Source organism: Oncorhynchus gorbuscha, unplaced genomic scaffold, assembly GCF_021184085.1.
Source record: "Oncorhynchus gorbuscha isolate QuinsamMale2020 ecotype Even-year unplaced genomic scaffold, OgorEven_v1.0 Un_scaffold_1234, whole genome shotgun sequence".
In the NCBI taxonomy this organism is placed as follows: Eukaryota; Metazoa; Chordata; class Actinopteri; order Salmoniformes; family Salmonidae; genus Oncorhynchus; species Oncorhynchus gorbuscha.
In genome coordinates this window covers 147,680-171,271 of record NW_025746070.1, presented here as the reverse complement: position 1 = coordinate 171,271, position 23,592 = coordinate 147,680, and the positions used below count along the sequence as shown (strand labels likewise).

At 41.0% G+C, this 23,592-nt stretch overlaps 1 protein-coding gene across 1 annotated transcript; it reads left to right on the top strand.

The window, feature by feature from the left end:
• Positions 1-3,612: 3,612 nt before the first annotated feature.
• Positions 3,613-16,882, top strand: LOC124021843 (zinc finger protein 239-like; the record flags this gene model as incomplete). Its single annotated transcript, XM_046336980.1, has 2 exons — positions 3,613-3,666; positions 15,483-16,882. Coding segments are annotated over 2 exons (1,085 nt in total), but the record flags the coding sequence as incomplete, so codon positions are not given.
• Positions 16,883-23,592: the final 6,710 nt, after the last annotated feature.

Here is a 23,592-nt window from a genome sequence, read left to right as displayed (position 1 = left end):
TCATAATGACATCGCAACAACAGGCTTTTGGAAATGTTTGCTAATTTATTACATTTACATGAGTATTCAGACCCTTTACTTGGCACTTTCAAATCAAATCAAATGTAATTGGTCACATACACGTGTTTAGCAGATGTTATTGTGGATGTAGCGCAGTCTGAGGTCCTGAGCGCTCTGGAGCAGGTTTTCATCAAGGATCTCTCTGTACTTTGCGCCGTTCATCTTTACTTCGATCCTGACTAGTCTCCCAGTACCTGCTGCTGATTAACACCCTCAGCATGATGCTGCCACCACCATGCTTCCCCATAGGGATGGTGCCAGGGTTTCCTCCAGATGTGACCTTTGACCTAGGTAATATGATCTGACCTGTTACAGGTACACTGGACCAAACATTTATAAAGGTAGACCAAGGTAATATGATATGACATAATGAACACCCCCACAGCATGATGCTGCCACCACCATGCTTCATTCATAAATCTACACTGGACCTAACATTTATAAAGGTAGACCAAGGTAATATGATATGACATCATTAAAACCCCCACAGCATGATGCTGCCACCACCATGCTTCATTCATAAATCTACACTGGACCAAACATTTATAAAGGTAGACCAAGGTAATATGATATGACATAATTAAAACCCCCACAGCATGATGCTGCCACCACCATGCTTCATTCATAAATCTACACTGGACCTAACATAAAGGTAGACCAAGGTAATATGATATGACATAATTAACACCCCCACAGTATGATGCTGCCACCACCATGCTTCATTCATAAATGTACACTGGACCTAACATTTATAAAGGTAGACCAAGGTAATATGATATGACATAATTAACACCCCCACAGCACGATGCTGCCACCACCATGCTTCATTCATAAATGTACACTGGACCTAACATTTATAAAGGTAGACCAAGGTAATATGATATGACATAATTAACACCCCCACAGCATGATGCTGCCACCACCATGCTTCATTCATAAATGTACACTGGACCTAACATTTATAAAGGTAGACCAAGGTAATATGATATGACATAATTAACACCCCCACAGTATGATGCTGCCACCACCATGCTTCATTCATAAATCTACACTGGACCTAACATTTATAAAGGTAGACCAAGGTAATATGATATGACATAATTAACACCCCCACAGAATGATGCTGCCACCACCATGCTTCATTCATAAATCTACACTGGCCCAAACATTTATAAAGGTAGACCAAGGTAGGGTGCAGGTTCAAGCCCCCGAGCTGACCAGGTACAAATCTGTCGTTCTGCCTCTGAACAGGCAGTTAACCCACTGTTCCTAGGCTGTCATTGAAAATAAGAATTTGTTCTTAACTGACTTACCTAGTTAAATAAAGGTAAAAAATATATATATATGATACAACATACTGTATGTTGCAGATACATTCATAAATGTACACTGGACCTAACATTTATAAAGGTAGACCAAGGTAATATGATATGACATAATTAACACCCCACAGTATGATGCTGCCACCACCATGCTTCATTCATAAATCTACACTGGACCTAACATTTATAAAGGTAGACCAAGGTAATATGATATGACATAATTAACACCCCCACAGTATGATGCTGCCACCACCATGCTTCATTCATAAATCTACACTGGACCTAACATTTATAAAGGTAGACCAAGGTAATATGATATGACATAATTAACACCCCCACAGTATGATGCTGCCACCACCATGCTTCATTCATAAATCTACACTGGACCAAACATTTATAAAGGTAGACCAAGGTAATATGATACAACATACTGTATGTTGCAGATACATTCATAAATGTACACGGGACCTAACATTTATGCCTCGACATCACTCAGCATTGAATTGAATTTATTTGGGTGAAAACCTAATACAACAATATGTAATATATTCCCAGAGGATGGCAAAGTATTAATTGAAGTGTGTAAAGGAAACTGCTTGTGATTTGAAGAAGATGTTTACCAGTTCATCACAGACAGTAGTTGATAGCGCCCAACCAGAGCTTCTAACTACATTGTTTTAGATTGCCTTCTGGCATGTTTCAAAAGCATATTTGCTTATTGACCCTGTAAAGATCCTGGAGGAAACAGGTACAAAAATATCGGCTTGCAAGCCAAAGAACACCATCCCAACCATGAAGCACGGGGGTGGCAGTATCATGTTGTGGGGGTGCTTTGCTGCAGCAGGGATTGGTGCACTTCACAAAATAGATGGCTTCATGAGGAAGGAACATTTTGTGGATATATTAAAGCAACATCTGTCAGGAAGTTAAAGCTTGATTGCAAATGGGATTCCAAATGGACAATGCATACTTCCAAAGTGGCAAAATGGCTTAAGGACAACAAAGTCAAGGTACTGGAGAGGACATCACAAAGCCCTGACCTCAATCCTATAGAAAATGTGTTGGCAGAACTGAAAAAGTGTGTGCCAGCAAGGAGGCCTACAAACCTGACTTACTTACACCCAGCTCTGTCAGGAGGAATGGGTCAGAATTCACCCAACTTATTGTGGGAAGCTTGTGGAAGGCTACCTGAAATGTTTGACCCAAGTTAAACAATTTAAAGGCAATGCTACCAAAAACTAATTGAGTGTCTGTAAACTTCTGACCCACTGGGAATGTGATGAAAGAAATAAAAGCTGAAATAAATCATTCTCTCTACTATTATTCTGACCTTTCACTGACCTTAAAATAAAGTGGTGATCCTAACTGACCTAAGACAGGGAATTTTTACTAGGATTAAATGTCAGGAATTGAGAAACTGAGTTTAAATGTATTTGGCTAAGGTGTATGCAAACTTCCGACTTCAACTCTACATCTACATGATGCATTGTAGGAGCAGTATAGACCTACTCAGTACTGTTACACCGTGTAGGAGCAGTTTGAACTGCTTATATATATATATATAATTAAATCAATTAAAACCTACTTTTTGTCTGAAAATAAACATTTCCCTTGACTGTTACCCTCCCACCCAGCAGATGGCGATGTGCCTATTTTCAGGCAATGCTGCCAGTGTGACGTATAATCTAATGGACGGGACGCTTCTTCAACAACGTCGAGTTATTCACCTCCGTAGCTTTTAGCCATCATAAGCGAAAACATTCAAGCTCTTTAAACGTTTTCGGTGTATATTAGCCACGGTGTTTTAAACACACTTGTCGTATCTACTAGTTAGCTACCCAATTTAATATAATATTTACGTTGTTGTTAGCTAACTGGCTGAGTAAATTAGTAGTAGTGCTCGTCTAGTCACTAATGCTAACTAGCTATCTAGCTAACATCCCAACCATGAGTTCACTAAACGACTCCCCCATTTCTAAAGAGGGGGTCTGCTGGACGGAGAAAGAAACTCTGGGGCTGAACATTGTCGTGAAAGAGGAGAAGGAAGAAGAGGATGTCACCGTAAAACAAGAAACAGAGGTTGAGGCTGTTACAGTGAAAGAAGAAGAGGAGAAAGATGTTTCAGTGAAAGAAGAGGAAGACTCGTTCAGAGTGAAAGAGGAGGAGGATGAGAAAGAGGAGGACGTTACAGTAAAAGAAGAAGAGGAAGATGAGGAGGAGGGGGAGATTACTGTCACATTGGAAGAAGAAGAGGAGGAGGAGACAGGAGATCTGATTAACAACAGTGAGTAATATCTTAAACACAGGGGTACAAACTATGCCGTTGTTGAACCGATGTGTGGTTTTAAAGGGGCATTCTACTGAAGTTCTACACTTTAATAGTTCTGTACTGTAGGAATCGTTAAAGCTACAAGGAGACGGGGACGGCCAACAAAACATTAATGGATCAAATGCTTCCTGTTAGATTTTTCACAACGTTAACGTGAATATCTCTTTCTGTAGTGCTTTGCTCAGAAAGAGATGAGCGAAAATCATCTCATGTCTGACTTCAAATGATGAAGAGGACAGAATCAAGACAATGAAGGATCATTTTGATATGGATGTAATGTATTTAAAAGAAATTACCACAGAGGTTATTTAAAATCCTTAATAGTATTTTGACCCATCAATCTAAGTAACATAATAATAAAGAATCCCCATCAGAATCCGTCACGCAACATGGGCCGAGTCTCAATCCACCTCTTCTAATCCACCTCATCTGCCGATGTTGGGCCGAGTCTCAATCCACCTCATCTGCCGATGTTGGGCTGAGGCTCAATCCACCTCATCTGCCGATGTTGGGCTGAGGCTCAATCCACCTCATCTGCCGATGTTGGGCTGAGGCTCAATCCACCTCATCTGCCGATGTTGGGCTGAGTCTCAATCCACCTCATCTGCCGATGTTGGCCTTCCTCAACTGCTGTGGAAGATGGCCGAGCTACAAATCACATGTTATTTATCACGTGCGCCGAATACAACAGGTGTAGGTAGACCTTACAGTGAAATGATGAATACAACAGGTGTAGGTAGACCTTACAGGGAAATGATGAATACAACAGGTGTAGGTAGACCTTACAGTGAAATGATGAATACAACAGGTGTAGGTAGACCTTACAGTGAAATGATGAATACAACAGGTGTAGGTAGACCTTACAGGGAAATGCCGAATACAACAGGTGTAGTAGATCTTACAGTGAAATGTTGAATACAACAGGTGTAGTAGACCTTACAGTGAAATGCTGAATACAACCGGTATAGTAGACCTTACAGTGAAATGCTGAATACAACAGGTGTAGTAGACCTTACAGTGAAATGATGAATACAACAGGTGTAGTAGACCTTACAGTGAAATGCTGAATACAACAGGTGTAGTAGACCTCACAGTGAAATGATTACAAGCCCTTATTAACCAACAATTCAGTTTGAAAATAGGAGTTAAGAAAATTATTGACTAAATAAACTAAAGTAAAAAAATAAATAAAAGAGCAACAATAAAATATCAATAACGAGGCTACAGAGTCAATGTGGAGGCTATATACAGAAGGTACCAGTACAGAGTCAATGTGGAGGCTATATACAGGGGTACCAGTACAGAGTCAATGTGGAGGCTATATACAGGGGGTACCAGTACAGAGACAATGTGGAGGCTATATACAGGGGGTACCGGTACAGAGTCAAAGTGGAGGCTATATACAGGGTGTTACGTTAGAGTCAATGCGGAGGCTATATACAGGGTGTTACGTTACAGAGTCAATGTGGAGGCTATATTTAATCTTTATTTAACCAGGCAAGTCAGTTAAGAACATATTCTTATTTTCAATGACGGCCTAGGAACAGTGGGTTAACTGCCTGTTCAGGGGCAGAACGACAGATTTGTACCTTGTCAGCTCGGTGGTTTGAACTCGCAACCTTCTGGTTACTAGTCCAACGCTCTAACCACTAGGCTACGCTGCTATACAGGGTGCTACGTTACAGAGTCAATGTGGAGGCTATATACAAGGGGTACCCGGGTACCGGTACAGAGTCAACGTGGAGGCTATATACAGGGGGTACCAGTACAGAGTCAATGTGGAGGCTATATACAGGGGGTACCAGTACAGAGACAATGTGGAGGCTATATACAGGGGGTACTGGTACCGAGTCAATGTGGAGGCTATATACAGGGGGTACCAGTACAGAGTCAATGTGGAGGCTATATACAGGGGGTACCGGTACAGAGTCAATGTGGAGGCTATATACAGGGGGTACCGGTACAGAGTCAATGTGGAGGCTATATACAGGGGGTACCAGTACAGAGACAATGTGGAGGCTATATACAGGGGGTACTGGTACCGAGTCAATGTGGAGGCTATATACAGGAGGTACAGGTTAGTAATGAGGCTATATACAGGGGGTACTGGTACCGAGTCAGTGTGGAGGCTATATACAGGGGGTACCGGTACAGAGTCAATGTGGAGACTATATACAGGGGGTACCAGTACAGAGTCAATGTGGAGACTATATACAGGGTGTTACATTACAGAGTCAATGTGGAGGCTATATACAGGGTGTTACATTACAGAGTCAATGTGGAGGCTATATACAGGGGTACCAGTACAGAGACAATGTGGAGCCTATATACAGGGGAGGCTACTGGTACCGAGTCAATGTGGAGGCTATATACAGGGGTACCAGTACAGAGTCAATGTGGAGGCTATATACAGGGTGTTACATTACAGAGTCAATGTGGAGGCTATATACAGGGGGTACCAGTACAGAGACAATGTGGAGGCTATATACAGGGGGTACTGGTACCGAGTCAATGTGGAGGCTATATACAGGGGGTACAGGTTAGTAATGAGGCTATATACAGGGGGTACTGGTACCGAGTCAGTGTGGAGGCTATATACAGGGGGTACCGGTACAGAGTCAATGTGGAGACTATATACAGGGTGTTACATTACAGAGTCAATGTGGAGGCTATATACAGGGTGTTACGTTACAGAGTCAATGTGGAGACTATATACAGGGGGTACCGGTACAGAGTCAATGTGGAGACTATATACAGGGGGTACCAGTACAGAGTCAATGTGGAGGCTATATACAGGGTGTTACGTTACAGAGTCAATGTGGAGACTATATACAGGGTGTTACATTACAGAGTCAATGTGGAGGCTATATACAGGGTGTTACATTACAGAGTCAATGTGGAGGCTATATACAGGAGGTACCAGTACAGAGTCAATGTGGAGGCTATATACAGGAGGTACCAGTACAGAGTCAATGTGGAGGCTATATACAGGAGGTACCAGTACAGAGTCAATGTGGAGGCTATATACAGGGGGTACCAGTACAGAGTCAATGTGGAGGCTATATACAGGGGGTACCAGTACAGAGTCAATGTGGAGGCTATATAGAGGGGGTACCAGTACAGAGTCTGGGGTACAGGTTAGTCGAGGTAATTGAGGTAATATGGACATGTAGGTAGGGGTAAAATGACTATGCATAGATAATAAACAGTAGCAGCAAAGTAAAAACAAGACATCCTGAAAATAGATCTTCTCATTAAAACGTCTGTAGCTTCCGAACGGTGTGGCCTTCAAAACTACAATGACCTTTTCAATGGAAAAGGGAGACTCTTTTCTCTTTTTTTCCCTTCCGTTTTGCTCTACGACCCCTTCATCTGGAGGTAACCCATAGAAATGAATGGCAGTATGGAGGTATATATAGATATTAAACCTGGAGGTAACCCATAGAAATGAATGGCAGTATGGAGATATATATAGATATTAAACCTGGAGGTAACCCATAGAAATGAATGGCAGTATGGAGATATATATAGATATTAAACCTGGAGGTAACCCATAGAAATGAATGGCAGTATGGAGGTATATATAGATATTAAACCTGGAGGTAACCCATAGAAATGAATGGCAGTATGGAGGTAACCCATAGAAATGAATGGCAGTATGGAGGTATATATAGATATTAATCCTGGAGGTAACCCATAGAAATGAATGGCAGTATGGAGGTAACCCATAGAAATGAATGGCAGTATGGAGGTATATATAGATATTAAACCTGGAGGTAACCCATAGAAATGAATGGCAGTATGGAGGTATATATAGATATTAAACCTGGAGGTAACCCATAGAAATGAATGGCAGTATGGAGGTATATATAGATATTAAACCTGGAGGTAACCCATAGAAATGAATGGCAGTATGGAGGTAACCCATACAAATGAATGGCAGTATGGAGATATATATAGATATAGATATTAAACCTGGAGGTAACCCATAGAAATGAATGGCAGTATGGAGATATATATATAGATATTAAACCTGGAGGTAACCCATAGAAATGAATGGCAGTATGGAGGTAACCCATACAAATGAATGGCAGTATGGAGATATATATAGATATTAAACCTGGAGGTAACCCATAGAAATGAATGGCAGTATGGAGGTATATATAGATATTAAACCTGGAGGTAACCCATAGAAATGAATGGCAGTATGGAGATATATATAGATATTAACCCATACAAATGAATGGCAGTATGGAGGTATATATAGATATTAAACCTGGAGGTAACCCATAGAAATGAATGGCAGTATGGAGGTATATATAGATATTAACCCTGGAGGTAACCCATAGAAATGAATGGCAGTATGGAGGTAACCCATAGAAATGAATGGTAGTATGGAGGTATATATAGATATTAAACCTGGAGGTAACCCATAGAAATGAATGGCAGAAATTAAAACAAGAGGCTCCCACGCTGAGGTCTGTCCAACGCTGGTCAGACCAAGCTGACTCCACACTCCAAGACTGCTTCCATCACGTAGACTGGGACATGTTTCGTATTGCGTCAGATGGGAATATTGACGAATACGCTGATTGAAATGAATGGCATCGAGGACTGCACAACGCATCACCGGGGGCAAACTACCTGCCCTCAAGGACACCTACACCACCCGTTGTTACAGGAAGGCCATAAAGATCATCAAGGACATCAACCACCAACCACTGCCTGTTCACCCCGCTATCATCAGAAGGCGAGGTCAGTACAGGTGCATCAAAGCTGGGACCGAGAGACTGAAAAACAGCTTCTATCTCAAGGCCATCAGACTGTTAAACAGCCACCACTAACACTGAGTGGCTGCTGCCAACACACTGTCATTGACACTGACCCAACTCCAGCCATTTTAATAATGGGAATTGATGGGAAATGATGTAAATATATCACTAACCACTTTAAACAATGCTACCTTATATAATGTTACTTACCCTACATTATTCATCTCATATGCATATGTATATACTGTACTCTACATCATCGACTGCATCCTTATGTAACACATGTATCACTAGCCAATTTAACTATGCCACTTTGTTTACTTTGTCTACACACTCATCTCATATGTATATACTGTACTCATACCATCTACTGTATGCTGCTCTGTACCATCACTCATTCATATATCCTTATGTACATGTTCCTTATCCCCTTACACTGTGTATAAGACAGTAGTTTTGGAATTGTTAGTTAGATTACTTGTTGGTTATCACTGCATTGTCGGAACTAGAAGCACAAGCATTTCGCTACACTCGCATTAACATCTGCTAACCATGTGTATGTGACAAATAAAATTTGATTTGATTTGATTTGATTTTGATTTGATTTAGATATTAAACCTGGAGGTAACCCATAGAAATGAATGGCAGTATGGAGGTAACCCATACAAATGAATGGCAGTATGGAGGTATATATAGATATTAAACCTGGAGGTAACCCATAGAAATGAATGGCAGTATGGAGGTATATATAGATATTAAACCTGGAGGTAACCCATAGAAATGAATGGCAGTATGGAGATATATATAGATATAGATATTAAACCTGGAGGTAACCCATAGAAATGAATGGCAGTATGGAGATATATATAGATATTAAACCTGGAGGTAACCCATAGAAATGAATGGCAGTATGGAGGTAACCCATACAAATGAATGGCAGTATGGAGATATATATAGATATTAAACCTGGAGGTAACCCATAGAAATGAATGGCAGTATGGAGGTATATATAGATATTAAACCTGGAGGTAACCCATAGAAATGAATGGCAGTATGGAGATATATATAGATATTAAACCTGGAGGTAACCCATACAAATGAATGGCAGTATGGAGGTATATATAGATATTAACCCATACAAATGAATGGCAGTATGGAGGTATATATAGATATTAAACCTGGAGGTAACCCATAGAAATGAATGGCAGTATGGAGGTATATATAGATATTAACCCATACAAATGAATGGCAGTATGGAGATATATATAGATATTAACCCATACAAATGAATGGCAGTATGGAGGTATATATAGATATTAACCCATACAAATGAATGGCAGTATGGAGATATATATAGATATTAACCCATACAAATGAATGGCAGTATGGAGGTATATATAGATATTAAACCTGGAGGTAACCCATAGAAATGAATGGCAGTATGGAGATATATATAGATATTAACCCATACAAATGAATGGCAGTATGGAGGTATATATAGATATTAAACCTGGAGGTAACCCATACAAATGAATGGCAGTATGGAGATATATATAGATATTAACCCATAGAAATGAATGGCAGTATGGAGATATATATAGATATTAACCCATAGAAATGAATGGCAGTATGGAGATATATATAGATATTAACCCATACAAATGAATGGCAGTATGGAGGTATATATAGATATTAACCCATACAAATGAATGGCAGTATGGAGGTATATATAGATATTAAACCTGGAGGTAACCCATAGAAATGAATGGCAGTATGGAGGTAACCCATACAAATGAATGGCAGTATGGAGGTATATATAGATATTAAACCTGGAGGTAACCCATACAAATGAATGGCAGTATGGAGATATATATAGATATTAACCCATACAAATGAATGGCAGTATGGAGATATATATATAGATATTAACCCATACAAATGAATGGCAGTATGGAGGTATATATAGATATTAAACCTGGAGGTAACCCATAGAAATGAATGGCAGTATGGAGATATATATAGATATTAACCCATACAAATGAATGGCAGTATGGAGGTATATATAGATATTAAACCTGGAGGTAACCCATACAAATGAATGGCAGTATGGAGATATATATAGATATTAACCCATAGAAATGAATGGCAGTATGGAGATATATATAGATATTAACCCATAGAAATTAATGGCAGTATGGAGATATATATAGATATTAACCCATACAAATGAATGGCAGTATGGAGGTATATATAGATAGTAACCCATACAAATGAATGGCAGTATGGAGATATATATAGATATTAACCCATACAAATGAATGGCAGTATGGAGGTATATATAGATATTAACCCATACAAATGAATGGCAGTATGGAGATATATATAGATAGTAACCCATACAAATGAATGGCAGTATGGAGATATACATTGGGAGAAAAAAGTATTTAGTCAGCCACCAATTGTGCAGGTTCTCCCACTTAAAAAGATGAGAGGCCTGTAATTTTCATCATAGGTTCACTTCAACTATGACAGACAAAATGAGAAGAACAAAATCCAGAAAATCACATTGTAGGATTTTTAATGAATTTATTTGCAAATTATGGTGGAAAATAAGTATTTGGTCACCTACAAACAAGCAAGATTTCTGGCTCTCACAGACCTGTAACTTCTTCTTTAAGAGGCTCCTCTGTCCTCCACTCGTTACCTGTATTAATGGCACCTGTCCACAACCTCAAACAGTCACACTCCAAACTCCACTATGGCCAAGGCCAAAGAGCTGTCAAAGGAGGACACCAGAAACCAAATTGTAGACCTGCACCAGGCTGGGAAGACTGGAACTGCAATAGGTAAGCAGCTTGGTTTGAAGAAATCAACTGTGGGAGCAATTATTAGGAAATGGAAGACATGCAAGACCACTGATAATCTCCCTCGATCTGGGACTCCACGCAAGATCTCACCCCGTGGGGTCAAAAAGATCACAAGAACGGTGAGGAAAAATCCCAGAACCACACGGGGGGACCTAGTGAATGACCTGCAGAGAGCTGGGACCAAAGTAACATAGCCTACCATCAGTAACACACTACGCCGCCAGGGACTCAAATCCTGCAGTGCCAGACGTGTCCCCCTGCTTAAGCCAGTACATGTCCAGGCCCGTCTGAAGTTTGCTAGAGAGCATTTGGATGATCCAGAAGAGGATTGGGAGAATTATCATATGGTCAGATGAAACCAAAATGTAACTTTTTGGTAAAAACTCAATTCGTCGTGTTTGGAGGACAAAGAATTGCCGAGTTGCATCCAAAGAACACCATACCTACTGTGAAGCATGGGGGTGGAAACATCATGCTTTGGGGCTGTTTTTCTGCAAAGGGACCAGGACGACTGATCCGTGTAAAGGAAAGAATGAATGGGGCCATGTATCGTGAGATTTTGAGTGAAAACCTCCTTCCATCAGCAAGGGCATTGAAGATGAAACGTGGCTGGGTCTTTCAGCATGACAATGATCCCAAACACACCGCCCGGGCAACGAAGGAGTGGCTTCGTAAGAAGCATTTCAAGGTCCTGGAGTGGCCTAGCCAGTCTCCAGATCTCAACCCCATTGAAAATCTTTGGAGGGAGTTGAAAGTCCGTGTAGCCCAGCAACAGCCCCAAAACATCACTGCTCTAGAGGAGATCTGCATAGAGGAATGGGCCAAAATTACAGTCAAACTGAAATGAATCATTGTTTATTAACACCAAGCTGGAGAGATCACAGTCATACTGAAATAAATAAAGTGCCGGTCTGCAGGGAGCTCCTCCGGGGCAGTCCTGTTAGATCTCTTATAAACTGCTAACAAGTTATATTTGCATGATTTAGCTTATTCATCATTCACAGTTTATTCATTATTAACGTTTGGTTCATGCATGTGACAGACCAATACCCCACGAGACTTCTTCTCTCCAAGCTGAGACCTTGAAACTGAGATATCCCTTTCGTTCTCAAAACAAGGGTCTGAGCGTATTGCCAAATTGCAGACACTGATAGTGAGGATTCGTTCAATCAGTCACTTACATGAACACATACATTGGTTATTAGAAAAGCACAAACAACATTTTCCGTCACAATAGCATCAGAGAGGAAGAAGTGAAGCGAGAGGTTTCACTCTCGTCAAAATATGCCCAATGCGTTTCTATCGGCTTATTTTGGACCTGAACGTGTCGGCTGCCTTCGCCGTTGGGACAACTCCCATTGTTAGGGCAAAGACTTGAGAATCTTGTCATAATATACAGATCTCTGATAGTATTTTCTGTTGGTCACATCATTTTACTGTTTGGATTTTTTTTTTAACCGTTTGTTAACCGCTTAATGAGGGTTGGTTAGTCGGCATCAAAATTAATCTAAATTTGTATCCCAAAATATCTTTCTGATACAAAAAATGTTCATGTTAACATCTCCGTTAGTGGTAATTTTAACGTTGGCCGCGTGTGTTCAGGATTATCCCCCAGTACAGATGTAGGAGCTTAATTTGAACCAGTTTGCTACAGCAGTAAAAATAATAAAGGGGTTACAGGGGTACCAGTACATAATAATAATAATAATAATAATAATAATAATAATAAAAATAATCCTGCAGCAACAGGAAATTTTAATTATTATTAATGGACATTTGTGTCGGGGTTGATACAGTTTTCATTAGTGCAAATCAAATATGACATTTAAAAGTGGAAATAACTCACTTTAGAAGCATTTAAAAAAAAAACTCATACATTACAAGTTTGCATTTCCTGCTCTAACAATCACGTTTACATGAACACATCTGAAGTCAGTTTTACCTGATAAATGCAGAAATATTCACCCTTTCAAAATATTTCTTCTTCCACAGCTACTATGTTATTTTTTTTGTGAAGTGTATTTGATTCTGAGTTCAGACAATATATAGTATAACGTTATGTGAAAACGACTTCTGAGATGCAAACATTTAGTTGTTTCCCGGGGGGCTTACTTGACTGGTGCACAGCCGGAACATAGAATAAGGCTTTTACATTTAGTTGTTTCCCGGGGGCTTACTTGACTGGTGCACAGCCGGAACATAGAATAAGGCTTTTACATTTAGTTGTTTCCCCGGGGGCTTACTTGACTGGTGCACAGCCGGAACATAGAATAAGGCTTTTACATTTAGTTGTTTCCCGGGGGGCTTACTTGACTGGTGCACAGCCGGAACATAGAATAAGGCTTTTACATTTAGTTGTTTCCCCGGGGGCTTGCTTGACTGGTGCACAGCCGGAACATAGAATAAGGCTTTTACATTTAGTTGTTTCCCGGGGGGCTTGCTTGACTGGTGCACAGCCGGAACACAGAATAAGGCTTTTACATTTAGTTGTTTCCCGGGGGGCTTGCTTGACTGGTGCACAGCCGGAACATAGAATAAGGTTTTTACATTTAGTTGTTTCCCGGGGGGCTTACTTGACTGGTGCACAGCCGGAACATAGAATAAGGCTTTTACATTTAGTTGTTTCCCCGAGGGCTTACTTGACTGCTGCACAGCCGGAACATAGAATAAGGTTTTTACATTTAGTTGTTTCCCGGGGGGCTTACTTGACTGGTGCACAGCCGGAACACAGAATAAGGTTTTTACATTTAGTTGTTTCCCGGGGCTTACTTGACTGGTGCACAGCCGGAACACAGAATAAGGTTTTTACATTTAGTTGTTTCCCGGGGGCTTGCTTGACTGGTGCACAGCCGGAACATAGAATAAGGCTTTTACATTTAGTTGTTTCCCGGGGGGCTTACTTGACTGGTGCACAGCCGGAACATAGAATAAGGCTTTTACATTTAGTTGTTTCCTGGGGGGCTTGCTTGACTGGTGCACAGCCGGAACACAGAATAAGGTTTTTTACATGTCCTGGTAATTAACTTAACCCCTTATGTACCATTCTAGCCCCATTTTAACCCCTTATGTACCATTCTAGCCCCATTTTAACCCCTCATGTACCATTCTAGCCCCATCTTAACCCTTATGTACCATTCTAGCCCCATCGTAACCCCTCATGTACCACTCTAGCCCAGTTTTAACCCCTCATGTACCATTCTAGCCCCATCTTAACCCTGTATGTACCAGTCTAGCCCCATCTTAACCCCTCATGTACCAGTCTAGCCCCATCTTAACCCATCATGTACCATTCTAGCCCCATCTTAACCCTGTATGTACCATTCTACTTAACAACCCAACAATTGGTCACTAGCTGTCATTATAGCAGGTAAAGGGAGATTACATTTGAATAAATACATTATTTTCCATACATTTCTATTGACTAATGAATCCCCAGAATACGTTCTATACATACTTTCCATACATTTCTATTGAATAATAAATCCCCAGAATAAATTCAATACGTATTTTCTTTTAAATACAAAATGGAGAATGCAGAGAGGCGGATAGCAAAGGGTTTGAACAAGTCCCTTCTGTTACAAACCAAATATTTGACTAGCAGCATGGGGTAATAATGTCTAGATGCTTTTTTCCCAGTGGAGATAATTTCCTGTCTGGGCTGTGGGACAGTGGAGATTAGTTTATGAATTGCCTGGGAGGGCTGTGGGACAGTGGAGATTAGTTTATGAATTGCCTGGCTGGGCTGTGGGACAGTGGAGATTAGTTTATGAATTGCCTGGCTGGGCTGTGGGACAGTGGAGATACAGTTGATGAATTACCTGGGAGGGCTGTGGGACAGTGGAGATTAGTTTATAAATGGCCTGGCTGGGCTGTGGGACAGTGGAGATGAGTTGATACATTTCCTGGCTGGGCTGTGGGACAGTGGATGTGTAGGAATGATTCAAATGGAACTGTTAACAGCCATTACCCGGGTAGTATTGGGACTAACTAACGGCTATTAACCAATCGGCATCAAAGATCCAAATGTACGGTTTATAATAAGTCTAGATTAAAACCTCATAGGAAGACAGTTTTATCATGTGGAGGTTTTATTCAGGTCTCTCTGTTTAACCAAATACTCTGTCTTTGGCAGGAGAGAGACCAGACTCTCACTCTGACAGCAGTAAGAGTGCTTCAGGGGAACCAGACCCAGAGACTCCCAAACCAGTGAGACGACTCGCCTGCTCCCAGTGTAATAAGAGTTTTAAGTTGTCACGGTATCTTAAAATACATCAGAGGACACACACAAGGGAGAAACCTTTTCTCTGCTCCCAGTGTGGAAAGAGTTTTACCCAGTTATGGAGCCTGAACAAACATAATAGAATACACACAGGAGAAAAGCCTTACCACTGTTCCCATTGTGGAAATAATTTTAGGTCGTCAGATAAGCTGAAGGAGCACGAGAGGACACACACAGGGGAGAGACCATACCATTGCTCCTTGTGTGGAAAGAGTTTTACCCAGTTAGGAAGCCTGAAAGAGCATGAAAGGAAACACTCAGGAGAAAAGTCTTTCCAATGTTCCCAGTGTGGAAAGAGATTTTTACGATCGCAGCAACTAAAATCACATGAGAGGACACACACAGGAGAGAAACCATACCACTGCACCCAGTGTGAAAAGAGTTTTACCCAGTTAGGGAGCCTGAACAAACATAATAGAATACACACAGGAGAAAAGCCTTATCCCTGTGCCTATTGTCCAAAGAGATTTTCAGGATCACAGGATCTAAAATCACACGAGAGGACACACACAGGGGAGAAACCATACCACTGCTCCCAATGTGACAAGAGTTTTACGCAGTCAGGGAGCCTGAACAAACATAATAGAATACACACAGGAGAAAAGCCTTACCCCTGTGTCCATTGTGGAAAGAGATTTTCACGATCACAGGACCTAAAATCACATGAGAGGACACACACAGGAGAAAAGCCTTACCCCTGTGCCCATTGTAGAAAGAGATTTTCACAATCACATGACCTAAAATCACATGAGCGAACACACACAGGAGAGATACCTTACCATTGCTCCCTGTGTGGAAATGATTTTTTCCATTTAGGAAGTCTGCGCAAACATAAGAAGAGAAAACACTCTGGCGATGTTTGTACCCATGTTCCCATTGCGTAATGAATATCAGGTTGTTAAATAAAAAATACATTTTCCCAAACAGAAGACCTGAAATCACATCATAGAATAGACAGGCTGTGTTCTGATGAGTCACTGTGTTCTGATGAGTCACAGTGTTCTGATGAGTCACTGTGTTCCGACTGATGTTTGACTGTTTTATGCCACATTAAATCATATTGTTGATATTAAATCGTTCTCTAGAATAGAGGCCTGTTTTAGTGTCTGAGACAGGATTATGTCTAAAATCAGATTACAATTTTAAAATGTATTTTATTTTGATTCTACACTTTGATATGATGGATACATGTAAGAAACCTTACATGTTCATGATATGATTTGGATATTATAAAATGTAAATTATAAAAGGGATGAATATTGTGTGTATTTCTTGATTCTGACCTTAAAACCTCAGGAGGTTTAGTTGTTTGGTTTACAGCTTGTCAGTCAGAACATCACTAGAGGTCTTCTGAGATGGTGAATGGATGGATGGAAGGTAGATAACAGTCAGAACATCACTAGAGGTCTTCTGAGGGGTGAATGGAAGGTAGATAACATGTCAGTCAGAACATCACTAGAGGTCTTCTGAGGTGGTGAATGGATGGAAGGAAGATAACAGTCAGAACATCACTAGAGGTCTTCTGAGTTGGTGAATGGATGGAAGGAAGGTAGATATCATGTCAGTCAGAACATCACTAGAGGTCTTCTGAGGTGGTGAATGGATGGAAGGAAGATAACAGTCAGAACATCACTAGAGGTCTTCTGAGTTGGTGAATGGATGGAAGGAAGTTAGATATCATGTCAGTCAGAACATCACTAGAGGTCTTCTGAGGTGGTGAATGGATGGATGGAAGGTAGACAACAGTCAGAACATCACTAGAGGTCTTCTGAGGTGGTGAATGGATGGATGGAAGGTAGATATCATGTCAGTCAGAACATCACTAGAGGTCTTCTGAGGTGGTGAATGGATGGATGGAAGGTAGATATCATGTCAGTCAGAACATCACTAGAGGTCTTCTGAGTTGTCTTCTACTTGAAACATATTTGTACTTAAGTCGTTTTATTGGCTGTACCTTACTTTACTATTGATTTTTTACTCCACTACGTTCCTAAAGAAAAATATCATTTTTACTGCATAAATTTTCCCCAAAAGTCCTTGTTACATGATGAATGCTTAACAGCAGGAACATTTTCCCCAAAAGTCCTCGTTACATGATGAATGCTTCTTAGCAGCGGGAACATTTTCCAATTCAAGAGAAGAGAACATCCCTGGTCATCCCTACTGCCTCTTATCTGGCAGACTCACAAAACACAAATGCTTCATTTGTAAATTATGTCTGAGTGTTGAATTTAGCCCCTGGCTATCTGTAAATAAAAACAAATAAAAATGCTTCATTTGTAAATGATGTTTGAGTGTTGAATTTAGCCCCTGGCTATCCGTAAATAAAAACAAATACAAATGAACATCCTGTTGTCTGGTTTGCTAAATATAATATAATAATATAATAATATTAGGAATGTGAAATTATTTATATTTTTACTTTTGAAACACAAGTATATTTTTTAAAATTACATTTACTTTTGATACGTAAGTATATATTTTACTCAAGTAGTATTTTACTGGGCGACTTATTAATAAGTTATCTTGACTTATACTCAAGTTTGACAATTGGGTACTTTTCCCACCACTGGCACGTAGCAGAACGTCATCACGTAGCAGAAGCAAAGTAGCAGAACGTCCATCACGTAGTAGAAGCAAAGTAGCAGAACGTCCATCACGTAGTAGAAGCAAAGTAGCAGAACGTCATCACGTAGTAGAAGCAAAGTAGCAGAACGTCCATCACGTAGTAGAAGCAAAGTAGCAGAATGTCATCACGTAGTAGAAGCAAAGTAGCAGAACGTCCATCACGTAGTAGAAGCAAAGTAGCAGAACGTCATCACGTAGCAGAAGCAAAGTAGCAGAACGTCCATCACGTAGCAGAAGCAAAGTAGCAGAACGTCCATCACGTAGTAGAAGCAAAGTAGCAGAACGTCATCACGTAGTAGAAGCAAAGTAGCAGAACGTCCATCACGTAGTAGAAGCAAGTCATCACGTAGTAGAAGCAAAGTAGCAGAACGTCCATCTGTGTTTACGCCTGAAGGGATACCGGAAGGGATACCGGAAAAAAACGTGATGTTGACAGAGGGGCGGGACTTCCGTTGCAAAACTCTCTCAATACCGTCCTCAATCTTCACAAGGAACGATGGGTGTCAATTTCCAGGTAGAAAAAACTGCTTTGAATGACGAAGCGTATTACAAGAAGCAGCTCCTTTGTAAGGAAAAACGACATTGCAACACTGCGCTAAGCTCCTTCGGCCCTGTTTGCGTGTTTGTCTGTAGACCCCTTCAGTTTACAAACTAGGTCCGTGGGTCGCGGCGCGCAAGACCAGAATGATACATCGCTGAACCACCAAAGGCACATCCCATTTCTGTTAGAAAATTGAGAGGTGGAGTTTGACTGTTTTTTTGTGTGCCCAAAGCCAACCTTTAAAGCTACATGAGTGTGTGGTGGGGGGGATCCTTATAGCTAAAAACCTAAGGGAAAACAGACTGACCTGATTGAAATCTCTATGATACCACGTCATATAACCTATTATTACCACCAGCTCATGTCTGATTTCAGGACATTTGGGTGAAATCTATGGACACCGGTCCCACAGGTTATTACAGGTTATATAGACACTGGCACCACAGGTTATTACAGGTTATATAGACACCGGTGCCACAGGTTATTACAGGTTATATAGACACTGGTCCCACAGGTTATTACAGGTTATATAGACACTGGTCCCACAGGTTATTACAGGTTATATAGACACTGGCACCACAGGTTATTACAGGTTATATAGACACCGGCCCCACAGGTTATTACAGGTTATATAGACACCGGTCCCACAGGTTATTACAGGTTATATAGACACTGGCACCACAGGTTATTACAGGTTATATAGACCCCGGCCCCACAGGTTATTACAGGTTATATAGACACCGGCCCCACAGGTTATTACAGGTTATATAGACACCGGCCCCACAGGTTATTACAGGTTATTACAGGTTATATAGACCCCGGCCCCACAGGTTATTACAGGTTATTACAGGTTATATAGACCCCGGCCCCACAGGTTATTACAGGTTATATAGACACTGGCCCCACAGGTTATTACAGGTTATATAGACACTGGCCCCACAGGTTATTACAGGTTATATAGACACCGGCCCCACAGGTTATTACAGGTTATATAGACACCGGCCCCACAGGTTATTACAGGTTATATAGACACCGGCCCCACAGGTTATTACAGGTTATTACAGGTTATATAGACGCCGGCCCCACAGGTTATTACAGGTTATATAGACACCGGCCCCACAGGTTATTACAGGTTATATAGACACCGGCCCCACAGGTTATTACAGGTTATTACAGGTTATATAGACCCCGGCCCCACAGGTTATTACAGGTTATATAGACACCGGCCCCACAGGTTATTACAGGTTATATAGACACCGGCCCCACAGGTTATTACAGGTTATATAGACACCGGCCCCACAGGTTATTACAGGTTATATAGACCCCGGCCCCACAGGTTATTACAGGTTATATAGACACCGGCCCCACAGGTTATTACGGGTTATTACAGGTTACAGAGGATGTTTAGGTATAATTAAAATGGAACTGTTAACAGCTATTACCAGTGGATTATTGTGAATAACTAACAGCTACCAATCAATCAGCATCCACGATCCAAACGACCCATTTTATAATGAGGGATCGAGACTGGATTAAAGCTCATAGGGAGACAGATTAAAAATGTGGAGGTTTTATTCAGGTCTCTCTATTTAACAAAATACTCTTGTCTTTGACAGGAGAGAGACCAGACTCTCACTTTGACAGCGAAAAGAGTCCTTCATTGGAACCAGACCCAGAGACGCCCAAACCAGCGAAACAACATCACTGCTCTCGGTGTGGAAAGAGTTTTACCCATTTAGGGTATCTGAAATCACATGAGCGGAGGCACCCAGGAGAAAAGCCTTTCCACTGCTCCCAGTGTGGAAAGAGATTCTCCATGTCAAGTAACCTGAAAAAACACGAGAGAACACACTCAGTAGAGATGCCTTTCCACTGTTCCCAGTGTGGAAAGAGCTTTACACAGTTAGGGCAACTGGAAAAACATAAAAGACTACACACTGGAGAAGCCCTATCTCTGCTCCCACTGTGGTAAGAGTTTTACCCAATCAGGTACCTTGAAATCACATGAGAGAACACACTCTGTAGAGAAGCCTTTCCAATGCTCTCAGTGTGGAAAGGCGTTTGCCCAATCAGGTACTCTGAAATCACATGAGAGAACACACACTGTAGAAAAGCCTTTCCAATGCGCTCAGTGTGGAAAGGGTTTTACCCAGATGGGGAGCCTGAAAAAGCACGACAGAACACACACAGGGAGAAGCCTTTCCAATGCTCTCAGTGTGGAAAAGGTTTTACCCAGATAGGGAGCCTGAAAGGTCATGAAAGAACACAACACATACAGGGAAGAAGCCTTATCACTTCCCCAGTGTGAAAATTATTGTCATTTATCCGGCTAGGGCACCTGAAAGAACATAATATAACACACACACGGGAGAAGCCTTTCCAATGCTCCCAGTGTGAGAAGGGTTTTACCAGAGAAGCTTGCTGAAAAGCCATGAAAGAACACATACAGGGAGTAGAGACGGGGAAGCCAAGCGTTTAGATTTTCAAAAATAGGTACATTACTCAATGCTTTGATCAACACAGTGTACACTATTGCCACCTGCTGGTCTGAAATAATTTAGAGCAGGCGTATTATTGTAGAGGACGTCCCACGCCCCATAGCGTGCCCAGCGTTTTTGTCTTCTACCAAACCAATCAGGTGGAAACTATAAGCTTTTGCGACTGTTTTGTTTGTCACATGAAATCAAAAGAGTACAAAAGCAGGACTCAAATATAAATGTTTTATTTAAAAAAACATGAGCAGAATATGGAGTCAGTTTCCATGTATACACACTGTTATTAAATGGTCATTTTCTACCTCTGTGTTTCCTGTCTGCGCGTGTCATTCTGTGTTTCCTCTCTGCGCGTGTCATTCTGTGTTTCCTGTCTGCGCGTGTCATTCTGTGTTTCCTCTCTGCGCGTGTCATTCTGTGTTTCCTGTCTGCGTGTGTCATTCTGTGTTTCCTGTCTGCGCGTGTCATTCTGTGTTTCCTGTCTGCGCGTGACTGTCTCAGAGTGACTTTACTAGTCTGGTCACATCTAACAGAGTGGCTTTACTAGTCTGGTCACATCTAACAGAGTGACTTTAATAGTCTGGTCACATCTAACAGAGTGGCTTTACTAGTCTGGTCACATCTAACAGAGTGACTTTACTAGTCTGGTCACATCTAACAGAGTGGCTTTACTAGTCTGGTCACATCTAACAGAGTGACTTTACTAGTGTGGTCACATCTAACAGAGTGACTTTACTAGTCTGGTCACATCTAACAGAGTGACTTTAATAGTCTGGTCACATCTAACAGAGTGGCTTTACTAGTCTGGTCACATCTAACAGAGTGACTTTACTAGTCTGGTCACATCTGACAGAGTGGCTTTACTAGTCTGGTCACATCTGACAGAGTGGCTTTACTAGTCTGGTCACATCTGACAGAGTGACTTTACTAGTCTGGTCACATCTAACAGAGTGACTTTACTAGTCTGGTCACATCTAACAGAGTGGCTTTACTAGTCTGGTCACATCTAACAGAGTGACTTTACTAGTCTGGTCACATCTAACAGAGTGACTTTACTAGTCTGGTCACATCTAACAGAGTGGCTTTACTAGTCTGGTCACATCTAACAGAGTGACTTTAATAGTCTGGTCACATCTAACAGAGTGGCTTTACTAGTCTGGTCACATCTGACAGAGTGGCTTTACTAGTCTGGTGACATCTGACAGAGTGGCTTTACTAGTCTGGTCACATCTAACAGAGTGACTTTACTAGTCTGGTCACATCTAACAGAGTGACTTTACTAGTCTGGTCACATCTAACAGAGTGACTTTACTAGTCTGGTCACATCTAACAAAGTGACTTTAATAGTCTGGTCACATCTAACAGAGTGACTTTACTAGTCTGGTCACATCTAACAGAGTGACTTTACTAGTCTGGTCACATCTAACAGAGTGACTTTACTAGTCTGGTCACATCTAACAGAGTGACTTTGCTAGTCTGGTCACATCTAACAGAGTGACTTTAATAGTCTGGTCACATCTAACAGAGTGACTTTAATAGTCTGGTCACATCTAACAGAGTGACTTTACTAGTCTGGTCACATCTAACAGAGTGACTTTACTAGTCTGGTCACATCTAACAGAGTGACTTTACTAGTCTGGTCACATCTAACAGAGTGACTTTACTAGTCTGGTCACATCTAACAGAGTGACTTTACTAGTCTGGTCACATCTAACAGAGTGACTTTGCTAGTCTGGTCACATCTAACAGAGTGACTTTAATAGTCTGGTCACATCTAACAGAGTGACTTTAATAGTCTGGTCACATCTAACAGAGTGACTTTACTAGTCTGGTCACATCTAACAGAGTGACTTTATCATCACTCATCAATAAAACATCTGAGTAAACTACCTTCTTAATTATCATCACTCATCAACTCATCAATATTATAATTATAATTCCTAAACCAGGTCTCAAGCATGGATTACACTTGAGGCCCGTGTGATTTCCACAGAGTTGGGTATGGCTGCCTTTTCCTGTTACGCTCTTTGCCTATGGAATAGCCTGCAGACTAAACTTCAACTTGAGACTCTTGTCCCCCTGTTGCTCATTTTAAATATTTATTGGAGCATTTTTATTGTTGTTTTGCTTGTAACTGTTTCGGGTAATGTTCTTGTGCTGTTAGTAGAATAACCTGTTAGTAGAATAACCTGTTAGTCGAATAACCTGTTAGTAGAATAACCTGTTAGTAGTATAACCTGTTAGTAGAATAACCTGTTAGTAGAATAACCTGTTAGTAGAATAACCTGTTAGTAGAATAACC